The 15,838-nt window shown below is 28.1% G+C and overlaps 2 protein-coding genes across 2 annotated transcripts in view; both read right to left on the reverse strand.

Moving 5' to 3' along the window:
* Positions 1 to 15,838, reverse strand: part of LOC107614869 (TMV resistance protein N-like) — a 33,456-nt gene that overhangs the window by 1,032 nt on the left and 16,586 nt on the right. The gene's annotated exons all lie outside the window — the stretch shown is intronic.
* Positions 3,401 to 9,463, reverse strand: LOC107614870 (disease resistance protein RPV1-like). The gene is made up of 6 exons (XM_088497929.1): positions 8,970 to 9,463; positions 6,913 to 7,049; positions 6,278 to 6,822; positions 5,764 to 5,948; positions 4,091 to 4,190; positions 3,401 to 3,775 (listed from the first exon to the last, which is right to left on the reverse strand). Exons 1-6 carry the CDS (start codon positions 9,461 to 9,463, stop codon positions 3,401 to 3,403), a joined length of 1,836 nt encoding a protein of 611 aa, XP_088354055.1.

Below are 15,838 nucleotides of genomic sequence, written 5' to 3' on the forward strand. Positions count from 1 at the left end.
GTATCGTCTTCATGTTTTATTGGATCCATGAATGCAATTTTGGGAGCAAAGTTTAGAGGAAGTTTTTGAAGAGAGTAACTGATATTAAAACCAAAATACTCAAGATTTTTGAGATGCATAATAGTGGACGGCACTTCACTCAAAGCCGTTGATAGTAAATATAACTCGAGTAGTTTGGAATGATGAGTCATAATGGGGATTGAGAACTCTTCCAAATTGGAGCAACCAACGGCCCACAAGCCACGGAGAGAGGGTGAACAATAATCACTGCAAAGCCTCTTTAGTGATGTGCAAAAGTTCAGATATAGTAGTTCAATATTGGGGAGAGAGAAAATAGATGGATGAACATCTTGTAAGCTTTCACAAGCAAGGAATGATATTAATTTCAGATTCGTGGCACCTGCCAAATTTGGACACTCTATCAAGTGTTTGCAGTCACTGAGATCAATTATCTCCAAACTTGGTAGATTCTGTCAACCCCAACAAACACATGTACATGACTAGTGAGAAAAAAAAAAGTCTTATTTTATTATTTAATGTATTGCACTCTCACTTATTTTAATTTTATAAATTATTATACATCTAACATCTAATATCAAATATTAAAGGACAATAAGGTTTTTACAATAAGGTTTTTTCATATTTTGAGAATAATTAACTATATTTTTTAACATTTTTTTTTTGGCAAAACACTCAAATAAACTAAAGTCATACCAAAATTACACAAATCATCCAAAACAAAAAATGTTACGTATATCTCCTTAATAGATATTTCTATATAAATCGATACCGCTATATTCGATTTAGCAATATTGATACTATATCGAATCAGCCTTATTCGAATTAGTAGGTATACATATAAATTGAAAGGGATTAATTCGATTTATACGTGATTGTTTATATCTCATAGTAAATCGAATGAGGTCAATTCGATTTACATGCACATGCACGTAACCTTAACTCGACACATTCCAATTCGATTTATTGTGTATATGTATATAAATGAATGTATGTTAACTCGATTTACTATGGTGCACGTATATAAAGAATACAATAAAAAATAAATTTAATACAAAAATGTTATTTGCATCCTAAAATTAGTCTCTAAAATTAGCCACTAATGTATTTGTATATAAATACATATGTGATTTAATTTATTTTAAATATGTATTTGTATTCCAATATGTATTTTATACTGGTAGTTGATTTTAGTGTACACGTAACATTACTCCATTTAATAATACCCATAATTAATATAAAAAAGAGTACATTCAATAATAAATTAAAAAAATAATAATTATAAATATTTTCTATAAATTATTAAAAACTTTCATTATAAAACATAAATAATTATTTATAATTTTGTTGATCTTTTAGCATTCTTAAGAAAAATACTAAGGGTTACCTTTTTTATAAATAATTATTTACAATTTATAATGAAATTTTTTAATAATTTATAAAAAATATTTATAATTATTTTTTTTATATAATTTATTATTCAAAGTTCTCTTTATTGTATTTATTATGGGTATTATTAAATGTACCATGGTAAATCGAAATAACTTTCGTCCATTTATATAAGTTCGTGTATTCATACTAAATCAAATTGAATTGGGTAGTTTTATTCATTGGCTTCCTTCCATGTAAATCAAAACAACTACAGTCGATTTATTTTTTTTATTGGCATGAATAAATCAAATTTGTCTCAGTCGATCTATTAGAGATATAAATAAATCGAATCAGTCTCTTTCTCTTTCGATTTACACTTGTACGGATAGGACTAATTCCATTGATGCTCATTTAATTTAGTACCAGTATGGCTAATTCGATTATACCTGTGTTGATTTATATAAAAATGTTCATTTAGAACATGTGCATAACATATAAAAATGTCTATTTCGTATTTTTATTTTGGTGATTTGCATAATTTTTTTATGTCTATAGTTTATACGAGTGATTTGCCTTTTTTTTTATTTTTCTTCGCTTATTCTTACACCTATATAAAAAAATGTTTCTAGCTAATCAATACAACTAATTAAATATTTTTAGAATAGATATAAAATACATTTAAAATTTAATTTAGTTAAAAACATATTGAGCATATGAATTTTTTTAGTCGTCCATTACAATATTAAAATAATAGATAATTTATTCGAAACTTAGAATAATATGGAACTTGATTTGATTAGTATTTAGTAGATATATTGTTGGTTAATTCAAATTAAACATCATCAAAAATACAATTCATAGGAGTGAAATTTGGGGCGAAAATTTTTTGAAAGTGAAAATGCTTTGATGTGGTTGATTATTACTTTTATTCTCTCTTTTTGATGAAGAAAGCATTGCATCATGACAATTGTAAATTAATATGATGGCAAAACAAGAAAATATTAAGGGCAAATTACGAAAATAAAATATTTGGGTTCTAAAATTATGGAAATACAATTTTTGTAATTTAAATACAAAAATGTAAATTTTTAGAAATTTATGTAAATCGTTGATGGAGTCCCACGGTTTCTAAATACAAATAAATCGTGGGTAGGGTTCTATGGTTTACGTTCAAAGTTTGTTTGCATAGAAACCGTGGTAAAAGTTTTACGGTTTCTGTTGGTAGTGAAAATGAGCATAAATCGTGAAAGGGGTCCAGCGGTTTATGCTCTGCTATAAATACGCAGAAGGGATGCAGCGGATTATTCATTTTGAGACACTTCCAAATCCTTAGAAAGAGAAAGTGATGTTCTAGAGAGAGGGGAAAGAGGAAAAGTGTGGTGATTCGGATTTTTCTTGGGCCGGGATCATGGTAGAAGAACGCAGTCTTTACCGTCTCAACGGCGTTGCGCACATAGCTAGCAGCATCAACGAAGAGGTAAGCCTGCTATCTTTTATTTATTGTATTTCATATAATAGAGAAATTTAGTATTTGGTATTTTATTGTTAGAACGCATAATTTAGGATTAGGATTTTGAAGTTAGGAAATAGGTCAAAATGTTTAAGTAGAATGATGTTCCTCTTGTATTTGAGACATAGGGTTCAAATTGTAGTGTTGTTGTTTAAGCGGTCATGTTTGAAAAATAAGTTTTGAATTTTGAACTTTTAAACATGTAAGTTTAAATTCAAGTATTATAGTCTTGGTTGTTAAGATTTTGAAACCTTACAGAGTAAATTTTGTAAATTGAACCTAACTAGTGGCTTGCAATGCCTAAATGCCTCAATGCATGGAGGGAATGTCCAAAAAAGACGATGAAAGTACCTTAGACTTGTCAACTTGATCACCAACACGCACCGGAGAAGTTTTCAACAATGCCACGGTTCCGTCCATCGTGGCTTGTACCCCTAGGATCTAACATGGCAACTCGGCATATGACTCCTCCCAATTCCCGTATATCTGTGCAACTGCCTTCTATTTTACCATCCACACCTTCCAATAACTAGGCCTGAATCTATAGGTTGCCTCAGTAGCTTCTTGCAACACTTTTATCGTAACAGCTGCATCCGCCCTAACCAATGAAAAGATTCTCGCACAAATTACATGGTGATCGAGCTGTCGGTGGTCACTCGAAATTGAAGTGGCCAAGCAAGTGTGAGGTCCGTTGTACCTTCTAACCTCCCAATTACCCTTACGCTGCCGAAGTGTGATGCGAATCAACCACGTGCAGCCATTCCCAAACTCCTTGCATCTCCCATGAAACTTCAGATGATCTGACTCCATCACCCGATACTGAATTCTACGACGGATGCTATAATCCTTAACACTCAACACATCTTTCCCCTTAGTCTAGAAAGATTGGCCAATATGAAATTCTCTAGAAGGATTTCCCTCATGTAACCCCTGGCCTCCAGAGGTGGGATCCATGTCCAGCTGCTGGCCGATTGCTTCCAAGTTCAATGTTGAGAAATGTGGCGGTTGTTAGCCTGAACCAGAAGTGGATGGCCTTCGACGTGCTGGTGGTGTCCTAGGAGTATCCTCCTCGCTGTCTCCCAATATGTGATCTGGCTCATCGTCCAGATCATCCTCTCGCATCGCATTCTCAACATAATTCGGCTCTCCCTCACCAAAAAGTGCAGGAATCAAACCAAGTTACCAAGTTGCCGCTAGTGGAACAGATGGAGGTTCAGCCAAAAGACCACTAGCTGCAATGACCGGCATCGAAGTTGATGCACCCTCCACCGTCATCACTGAGGATTCGGCGCTGATGTACCAGAACTGTTAAAATCATCTTCCAATTTGGCATACAACTCATGTATTCTCACCTCCGAAAAACTGCGCTGACAATGAAATAAAACCTGCATGTCTTCGTCCGACCCTATCACAAATGTTTCATACTGCACACCATTTGAAACAATCGCAATCGGAATCTTGTAGAACACCTTCTTCACTCACTTGGGCCCACACAGCCCTGCTTTTGCAATATGCTCATCTTTAGTTTTGACAAAATATTTGTCGAACGGATAAAAACACTGATCGGTTCTTTGTCAGTGAACTTAACACCGTGCCTTTTGCTTTTTTTTTTTTCAGAGCAGTTGACTAGGACCAAAAAACTCTCCTCACTCATTTGTGAGGATGTGAAAATGACTCTCTACATCACACCACTTCTCCTTGGTGGGTATTTATAGGCGAAATAGGTCCAGACATAAACCGCTGAACCCTTGTCGCGGTTTATGCCTAATTGCACACTCCACATAAATTGCGAGACCCCTACCGTGATTTACGTATATTTGGAATCCATGGGACCTCTACCAAATTTACATAGATTATTAGAAAGTTGTATTTTAGTATCTATTTTATAAAAGTTGTATTTCAGTAATATTAAAACTCAAATGTTTTATTTTGATAAATTGTCCAAATATTAAATTACAAGAAACGACTGATAACCAATTATGTTCTTAGTTTTAATTTAAAAAATTATTATGGATATATATAAATAATTATTGGGTGTAGTCTAATATTTATTTATCTCTTTTATATTTCATTTAAATCTAAGTCATGTATTTAATTATCATTTTTCTTTATAAAATACTCTTTGTTATCTCATCAAAACTTATTTAATTATTCTGTGATATCATAGTTACTTTTTTTAATGAAAGTTTATTCTCACTGTTTTGAAATATTTTAGTGTGATGTTTTATTCTCACAAAATTTATATAAAACAAAATCTCTTGATTAATTAAATGATAAAATTATGCATGACTTTTCAAAAGATAATTAGCACGCGAGATTATGTTACCATATATAGAAATAAATTAATCTTATATAATAGACTAATAGAGTAAGTTTATAAATTATAAATCTTGAAAAAAAAATGCCCCATAATTAATATTGAAGGGTGTTAGGGACTAGTAACTTTTATATTTTGTAACCATCAATTGGCCATCAATAGTATTTTTAATGGTGTGAGATTACATCTAATGATAAAAAATCACTCACTTTTCTTGATGATTAAGTACTGGCCACAAAATACAAAAGTTGCTGGCTCCCTAGACTTTTTTATTAATATTATATCAAAACTACTCTCATTTTTTATTCTTTTAAAATTTTGCCTTTTATACTACCTAATTCCTATAATATCAATCTTTATTTTAGTATTCAATGAAAACGTCAAAAAAGCATAAAGACTAAAAAGAAATGAAACAAGCTAAGATTATACCTGAACTGTATTCCAAAGTTTTTGAACATTACTTTCTCGCATGGAAAGCTGAACAAGTTTTTGAGGCCAACAAATAGACGGCACAAAATTAAGTGGGCATTTATTCCACTCAATATACCTTAAGTCATTAGGAAGTTGAAAATCCTCTAGAAGCACTCTGTTCCATTCATGATCTATGTTGATATTTCCTCTTAAAGCAAGTAACCTTAACTTTGGCATCTTCCTTAACGAAATGATTATTATAAGTGGATCTATTGTAATTTCATTCATATCCACAACCATACTTTCAACTCCATGAATATCCTGCAAAATTGATAAGTATTGCAGCTGTAAGCAATATTTTGATACATACATACACTCACTTTGAAGACCAAACCATTAAAGTATAAATTTCTTACTCTTTCATGTTGGAATATATTGCATATTTCTTCGGCGTTCCACAGTCTTGTTTGTTGACCGCGATTTTCGCTAGATTCTTCATGAATGATTTTCCAACACATTTCCTGTATCAAGCTATGCATTTTTATGTATTTTTTATGATTATATGAATTAATACTCATAAGAGACTTGTTCAATAGACTTTTTATCCCTATGTCTGCAAAGTAACCACAAGAAATTAATATTCTTGTTACGTTCTCCATTTCTTGTCCGTGGAAAAAGCATGCAACATCTAAAAGAATGTTTTTTTCATCATCATCTAATGCATCATAACTCAACCTCAACACTTGCTGAATATCGGCATTGGGATACTTTCTTAGCTTATTCAATGCACTATCCCATTCACTTTCTTCTTTGGTTCGAAGAAATGATCCCAAAATTTTTAGTGCTAATGGTATTCCTTTGGCATAATCTGCTACGACTCTTGTTGATAGCTCATAATAATCCTCTTTAGGATGAGAATCACTAAAGGCATTATGGCTAAAAAGTTTAAGAGAGTCCTCAAAATTCATTTCTTTCACTTCATGGATTTCTTCAACTCCTCCACTTGTAAGCACATTTTTATCCCTTGTTGTCAAAATGATTCTACTATCAGAACTCAGACAATTACGAAAGAGTTGAATTAAATCGGCTGTAATTTGTGAATTAGTCACATCATCTAGCACAACAAAAATCCTCCTATGCTCGATTTTACGGATAATACTAGAGTGTATTACTCGAATATTATCGATACGAAGATCTTGATTTAACAACCGAGAAAGAAGTTTAACTCATATGTGGTTAAGACCCTTTTCTTCTAATTTTTTTGAAAAGGTTAAGAAACAATGACCTTCGTATTCTGAAGAACACTCATGAAAGAGAGTAGTAGCAATAGTTGTCTTGCCAATACCGGCCATGCCCCAAATTCCAATCACAAGAACTTTTTCCGACTTGAATTTCAATAAGGATTTAACATAAGTATAGTTTCTATTACAAATAAAAGGACTTTTGAGTTCATCTCTATAGCAATTGTTATTCAGATTTGGAAAAATTGCTTCCACAATTTTATCAATCAACTCTGCTTCTTACCTAACATGCAAGTAAAGATTTCATTAGAAATAAAACAATAAACACATAATCAGATAAAAGGTGAAAATGGATACATATAATTCCTTATTAGCATCTCAAATGTATCTTGAATGATAATTTATTTCAATGCGAAATTAATCAATCATTATATGTTGGGTAGAAGACAAGATCAAGCCTATGTTGGGATTCTTATGTTAGACCAAATTCTAGATAACCAAAATCTTACTAGATTTTTCTTTTGTTGGGATGTAATATTGAAGATATTTATAAATTATTTTGGAATTAATAATTTGAAGATATTTATTAGTATTTATTTATTTAATATGATTTTATTTCTTTAATAATTTTCTCCTTTTTGTGTAAACTACTCTTTTCATTTCAAAATAAAAATAACCATATTAAAATAATAAATAAAATTTGATAATGCTTAAAATTGTATAAGTAGAAAAAATTTTCCTTAAGCAATTAATTTGCGTAATGAATATTATTCATGAATATTTTACAATTTTAGAGTGTTATTGACTAAATTATATCCTAAAATTTTTATAAAGTAATTTCTGTATAAAATAAAATACAAATACAATTAAATAGGGTAATTACTAATTTGGTAGTCGAAAGTTCACATTACTGATAAAAATAATTCCAAAAAATACAAATAACAAATAAGTTCTTAAAAGATTATATTTAAAAATACGATAAAATTAACTAATTATTAAATATTTATTTTAAAAAAATTTAGAGATCTATTTTTTGAAATGATTTTTGTAATATTATTAGAAAAGTAAAATCTTTTCATATTTAAAATTTGCTAATTTTATATCAACCAATTTTTTTAAAAATTTTTTTACTGTGAATGACCGAGTTCTTTTGAAAAACAAATTTAGGGATCAAATTTTTCTACATGCACTTTTTAATAATTATTTAAATGTCTCAACAAAAATTCATAACAAATAATGAATAATTTATTTGTTAATTATAATTTTTTTGCTACTTATAAACCATATAATATATATTGGTAATTTTTATCACGTTTTAAAATTTTTTAATAAACTTATTTATTGTTCATCTTTTTAATAGTTATTTTTGTCAACATCATAAACTTTTAAATATTATTTTAGTTGTTTATCTAAATAAGTGATAAGAACAATATTTAAACATATATTTGTATTAATAAAAAGAGTTACTTGACAACAAATCAATTCATGACACAAACCTATCTTTAATAGTTACTGTAGTATGTGAAAATTAGGCTTTATGTGATAACATAATAATAATAATAATAATAATAATAATAATAATAATAATAATAATAATAATAATAATAAATATTATATACGAAAATATTAAAATTAATAATAATTGTAAATGTAGACTATAAAATTAGTTGCTCAATATATATATGCACACCGTGAGCTAATTCTTAATAAGTAAGTGATTCTATAAAATTATGAATACAATTACAAAAGACTGTTTAAGGTATATTGAAGCAATAATTGTTAAATATAATCAAACAAATTTAAGTACTAAATAAATGCGTTAAACCCTAAAACTTTAGCTTTGACCGAAAGTCTTACACCTTAATTTTTTTATAAATGAATAATTAATAGTATACATAAGTTACAAAATATATTAAAATAAAAAAATAAGTATATAATATTGTATACCAATAATCACTATAATTATCTAAAGGATATAAATGATAAATTTACTTTATTAATTTTTAGAAAGCTTATAAAAAATAATTTTTATATGTATTAGTTAAACTAAACCGAAATATATTATTGTTTTTAGAAACTTAAGAAGGTTAGGGCCCTTTACCTGTGGTGATCGCAAGGGAAGCCAGAGAGATTCGAAGCTTGAGTGAGTGCCGTCCTCCATTGGTGCACATGTTTACGGTTGGAGGATCTCTCATGCTCATCAAAGGCTCTGCGGTAACTTCCACTCTGCTTGCGAACATGTGTGGCCTCTATCTTATAGAACACTGGAATCACAATAACTTGTTCATTCTTTTTCTTGCACTCCATGATCTCAACCAGCTCTCTCAAGCACCAGCTAGACGAAGCATAGTTTTCGGAGAAGATAACAACAAACAACTTTGAGTCTCTGATGGCTTCAACAAGTTCGTTCCAGACGACACCTCCTTTGGGGATTCTGTAATCTATGAACGTCTCGATCTGATTTCTGAGGAGAGCAGAATGAAGATGGCTGGTAAAACCATTACGCGTGTCCTCGCCTCTGAAACTGATAAAAACATCATATCGAGTAGTGAGAGGTGAGGAAGAAGAAGAAGCAGCCGCATGGGAAAGTGCCATCTGTTCAGCACAGTTAATTGGGATTGGCTTATGAGTTAATTAGAAAAGGAAATGCTCCTCTTTCAGGTATATATAAGGAAAAGATTGCTTTCCACTCTCTTTAATTTTTAATTAATTAACTCCAAATTAACTACATCATAGTTGATCTCTTAGATTTTTTTGTATAATTATACTTAAAACTTACAGCGGACTAATACTTTATTGAATTGCTATGTTAGCATGACGAACACATTTTAAATAAGATATTCATTGACATTCGTTCGACACGTTTATTTGTGGTATTCAATTATGTTTTACTAAAAAATTAAAATTCTTTTTTTATACGCTTCAACACACTTAAATACTATCACGTATTAACGTGTTTAGCTTTATTGTTAACATGTATTATTGAAATAAATTTAAAAATAGTATATATTATTATTTATTAAAATAAAAAATATTTTAAATATTTTATATAATTAAAATAAATATTAAAAAATTAATTTATATTTTAATATTAATAAAATATCAAAATATCATTATTATTTTTAAAAAAAATACTTTATATTTTACATATAAACATATTTTCGTATTTTATAAAATTTTAAAATTCATGTCAATATATCTCGTATTATATATATGTATCCTATATTTATGTCGGTATCTGTTCATCATAACTTAAAACACTCGTCATTACCAAGTAGTTACCCAATGGCTTCCCTCCCTTTGTCTTGCTCTTTCATCAAGGCTCTTGCCTGTAAAGCTCTATACAGTAAATTAAAAAGATTATATAAAAATATTTAAAGAAGAGCTAATAATATATACTTATCAAAATTTAAAAAATTTAATATAACTTTATTATATATATAAATTTAATAATTATTAATATATTTATGTATATTATAATTTATTTAAAATTTAAAATTATTTAATTAAATATAATTATAATTATTTATATTTATTAAAAATTAGTTTTTAATTTAATTAAATAAGTATAAATGTTATCGCATTTAAAAAATTATTTTTTAAAAATTAATTTATTAACCAACCTGAAATAGACGCCATATATAAAAAATTTATAGTTTGTAGTTTATTTGCTAACACAAGCACGCCGCATCAAGGTAATATTAATAGTAAAGGAAATATAGAAAAGCAATGGAGTATAATGTGTATAATGAGAGTTTAGAGATGTTCGATTTAATAGGATATTAGATGTTTATTATTTTTGATATTTTGGTATTTAGATGGTTATTTTGGATAGTATAAATATATTGTATTTAAAAAATTAGTAATATTTTATCTTAAATGTTCATTTTTTAACTTATATTAGACTAAATAAATAGTTTATTATACACATTATACAAATACTCCATTAATTCTCTAGCAGATTCTAAATAGTATTGATCCTAGTCATCTGAGGCAGATTTTGTCCCTTTAATTATCAGTTACCACTAACCTCTTGCATTTGTACATTTCAATCCCATAATTTGTTCTCAAATATCAGTTATTATATTTGATCCAAAACTAACGCGGTCGTGTGACTCACACTAGGGACAAATCAACAAATTATTTTTGATGAATAATTTGCAAACTAGTTGGACAGTGCTTACATCATTATCAAGGAATACACGTCTTCTAAATCAGTTATTTATTCTCGTTTTGTCCCTATTACTTCTTTCCTAACAACTAAGGTTGAAAATGAGTTAGTTGAGCTCTATATGAACCAATCTAAACTCAAACTTGGCTTAGTAAAATTGAGCTCAATTTAGTGGAATCTAATTGTAAACTTTAATCCAAGGTAATGTTAATAATATTGATCTTAATCATCTGACGCATGATTTTGTCCGTTTAACAATTAGCAATTACCACTAACTTTGCATTTAGTCCATTTCATCCCCATAACTTGTTCTTAAAAAAATATCAATTATTATAGTTAATCCAAAACTAACGCGGATCACTGTCACACTAATACAACTTCCGACAAATCAACAAATTGTATTGCATGGATAATTAGCAAATAAATTGGCCAATAGTTACAATGTCGCACTAATAGGCGTTTTCTAATTCGGTTATTTATTCTTATTCGTCCAACTACTACTTTCCAAGCAACTTCATCAAAATAGATAATTTTTAATGCTGCTTTTACTAATAACTGTTCGAAAAATATTAGAATCGAATAGTCAATCAGATGGATTAAATTATTAGATTCAGCAATTCTACGCAAGTACACAAACTAAACCTTTTAGGAGGATAGTCTTATAAAGAGGCCGAAACGTCTTTTTATAGAGACACTTATGTGTCGCATTATTAGCATTATTATTGAACGTATTAATAAATTGGTTATTTTTTAATTTTTTAATAAATTAGAATAAAGTCGATTTTTTTATAACAAATAAACTCAATTATTATCAGATCCGGTCGAACCAACTAATTTACATAACCCAATAGATTATGATTTTTTTTTAAAAACAAAAATCAGGGATATATTTATCTTTTTATCAAGAAATTTAAACATATTCGATTTTAGATTGTGTAAATCGATCAGATCAAATTGGGTCTAATAATTATAGTACGGACAATTAGATTTATTATTGTTGCTATAATAAACCGATTTTATTCTGATTTATTAAAAAATAAATTATTAACCGATTTAATAAAAATGTTCAATAATATTATGACATATATAAACATCTATCTTTAAAAAAAAATATTTTTAATATCTTTATCGAAGTGGTATCCAACCTTTTACGTAACTAATCTAACTAAATTATTAATTTATTATACATAAATATTTTTTTTCTTTTTTTGTTTCTCCTCTTCCTTTTCATTCTCTTTTCTTTTTTTTATTTAATTTTTTTTTCTTTTTCTCTCTTTTTCTCTTTCCATTATCATCATCGTTATCATGACATCGTTTTTTGTATATGTTTTTGCTTTTTACTTTTATTATCTTCTAAATTTGTTTATGTATTTTTAAAAATTTTATAAAGAAAAAGAATAAAAAAAATAGAATACAAAATATAACGAGAATGATGATAAAAAAGAAAAAAATAATACCAAATTTTTTTATATAAAATACAAAAATAAAATAAAAATAATGCCGAATTTATTATATAAAATACAAATTTTACCATGATAATTATAGAATTTGAATTGATATTCACACCATATTGTAAAATTTTTTTTTGATAATTTTGTATCACCATTAAAACATTTTGGTGTTAAAATTCATAAATTTCTTGTGTCAAACTTAAAAATTTTTTATACTATTTTTTTGATAAGTTATGCACAATTTAAAATTTTTATTTTTCTCTTTTTTATTATCAACATCATCTTCTCTTCTTTTTCTTTTTCATCTTCTCATTTTTGTTTCACCTTTTTATAATTTTTTTTTGTTTTTATTTTTGTAAGAAAAATAAAAATAAAAAAAGTATATAAAAATTTTGTAATAACATCAGAAGCAGGAAGAAGAAAAGAAATTTTATAGTTTAAAATTATATATATCTACATTAATAATGAATAAATTTAAAATAAATAGAACAATAAATACATACATATATAACATAATTTGAATTTAGAAATGTTTAATAAAACTATATTTTAAGATATTTTCTTAATGATAAAATACATACTATACTCATCAAATAAGAAAATAAATAAAAGTTAAAGTGTTTTCTGTTAAAATAAAATAAAATAAGTATATAAATTATCATTTAATTAACAACTTTATCCAATAATAAACTATGATTATTAACACATCTAATCACAACAATTGGTTTGGCATAGTGCTAGGTGGGTGAGAGTCTAGGAACTAATCTTTCAGGGATCTTAGTTTGAATCTCACCACCAGAATTATTGGACCGGTTCACCAATTTCCTTGCCGAACCCGTTCCGGTTTTAATAGCCAATGCGAGAAACGCTATCCTGGTCGAACCAGTTGCTTTTGATTGTGATACTTCACATTACATGACTTGCATTATTGTTGAAAGTAGTGGATCTCTTCTCATCATTGATCTCTTCTCCTTCTCTCCGTCTAATTTAGAAACATCATACCATATTTGTGCCTCAATGTCACCACACCATTGTGCTTGATAAAGAACAATGAAGAAAAGGAAACCAACTAGATTGGAATTTGAAGAAGGCACTTCAACATTGATCGAAGCTTGCGCAGAGCGGACATGAAACAAGTCACCAAGTTTATTGCCTCTAACAGGCAAGAAATAACAAATCTCACTAACAATCACGATCAACAGCAATGCATGCATCTTCTGGGATTTCAAGTAGTTCTGTTTCTGATAGTGATTTTGGATCAAGTTCTGTCCTAACAACAACATCTTTCAAAATGGTATTGTATGAATCTTCATCCAAATTTATGCAGTTTAGGAATATGAAAGTAGCCTCATCAGATCTTTCGACTGGTTCGCTTATTGTACTTAACAGTTAACACTGTCTTCAGAAACTTGTATTAATCCCACACCGACCCTAAGGCGTTTAAGGGAAGGTGTAAGCACAGGTATGAGTTGTAGGCAGTGGCAGAGCTTGAACAAATTAAAATGATTGAGGGGCAAAAATTTTAACATAAAATTATATAATGTTATTTATATTAATTATTTTTAAGTTTGTTACTAGAATGACAAAAAATAAGTAAAAAAAATTATAATTGTAAAAAATTTAGAATATTATAAGGGGTGAAGTATGTAAAAAAAATTATAGTTAGAGCAATAAATATTATAAATTATAATATTCATTGAATATTTAAATACATTTTTTTAGAAAAAATTCAATTAAAAAACTAATAAAATAATACTAAATTTAATAGATAAAAGATTATTCAATTTATTAAAGACTTGCAAATTCTCTATTAGTTTATTTGAATACAATTAAATTAATATTTATTCATTTATTTTTATATTTTGTTTAATGTAAAAGAAATAAATTTAAAAAACCAATAAAGTCTAGAATAGCACAAACTTATATAAAAAAAAAACTGAATAAATAAGTTTGTAGTTATATTCAAATAGTTTTCTTTTCATCAAAGTGGTGAGTAGTAATATATAAGATTATGTTAATATTATATATGGGTTTATTAAGTTGTTAAGTCCATCCCAGTATTGTTCATTATTAGTCCAATATACATATTATGTTTGAAATAAAAATATGTCGAATGAATAGTAAAACATGAGAATCGAACATGAGTAATTAGTTCAACAGATAGACATGTTGTGTTTGAAATAAAAATATGTGGTAAAACATGAGAATTGAATATGAATAATTGTGGTAGGAAAAACATAATGCTAACCAATTAAACTAATTTTATTTTTTGCTTATATGCTACTAATGCTTTTATAAGTGAGAACAGAGAACATAGAACTCTTGGAGATTATGACAACCATATGCAACTAGGGAATGAAGAGATGGGGAACAATTGTTGCTAGAAAGGCTTGTAAGTGATGTCCATGCATACACAAACAAACACTCAAGCTTTTGAAGAGAGAAAACAGAAGGGTGAACTTGAGTCAAGCCTTTACACCCAACCAGCCATAATTGTTTTAGATTTGACCATTTTTAAAATTAAATTCTACCAAACATAAATAAAAAAAGAAGCATATACCTGTGCTCCATCCCAAAGTTTTTCAGCTTCACTGAATGGCATAGAGAGCTCAACAAACATATTAGGCCAGCAATGAGATGGTAGAGATTTCAATGGACATCCATCCCACTGAATATATCTCAGGCTATCAGGAAATTCAAGGTTTGTTGGAACTGAAAGCCTAATCTTAAGTGTTCTTTTTTTCTTTTCATCCTCTTTTATTATTATTAGAGAAAATGACAAATAGGTTTCTGACCTTTTACTCTGCGGATATTTTTGTTCCTAACAATTGAAAAATACTTTTAAGTACTTGACCATCACAAAACTTGGACGGATCAGTCCCTGACTGACGAAGACATTTGGACGGATTAGTCCCTGACAGAGGCATTTGGACGGAGGGACTGATCCGTCCAAATTTTGTGAAGGTCAGGGACTTAAAAGTATTTTTTAATGGTTAGGGACAAAAATGTCCGCATAACAAAAGGTCAGAGACCTATTTGTGCTTTTCTATTATTATTATTATTATTATTATCGTCGTCGTCGTCTTCATTTTTTTTATAAATATTAAAATTAGAGTATAAAAATTTTAATACATAACACATAAATTTTTATGCACAGTATATAAATTTTAGTATATAATACAATTTTTTTTAAAAATTACATGCTCAAAATATTGACACTCAATTAATAAAAGGGAAATGCTAGTTGTACAATATTAATCAGTCTTTAATCAGATTTAAATAATATTTAATTATTTTTTTAGTGTAACATGTTCCTAGATACATATCTATAATTAATTTTAATTTAAA

The sequence above is a fragment of the Arachis ipaensis genome, chromosome B9, assembly GCF_059453495.1.
Source record: "Arachis ipaensis isolate K30076 ecotype BB chromosome B9, ASM5945349v1, whole genome shotgun sequence".
Taxonomy (NCBI): domain Eukaryota; kingdom Viridiplantae; phylum Streptophyta; class Magnoliopsida; order Fabales; family Fabaceae; genus Arachis; species Arachis ipaensis.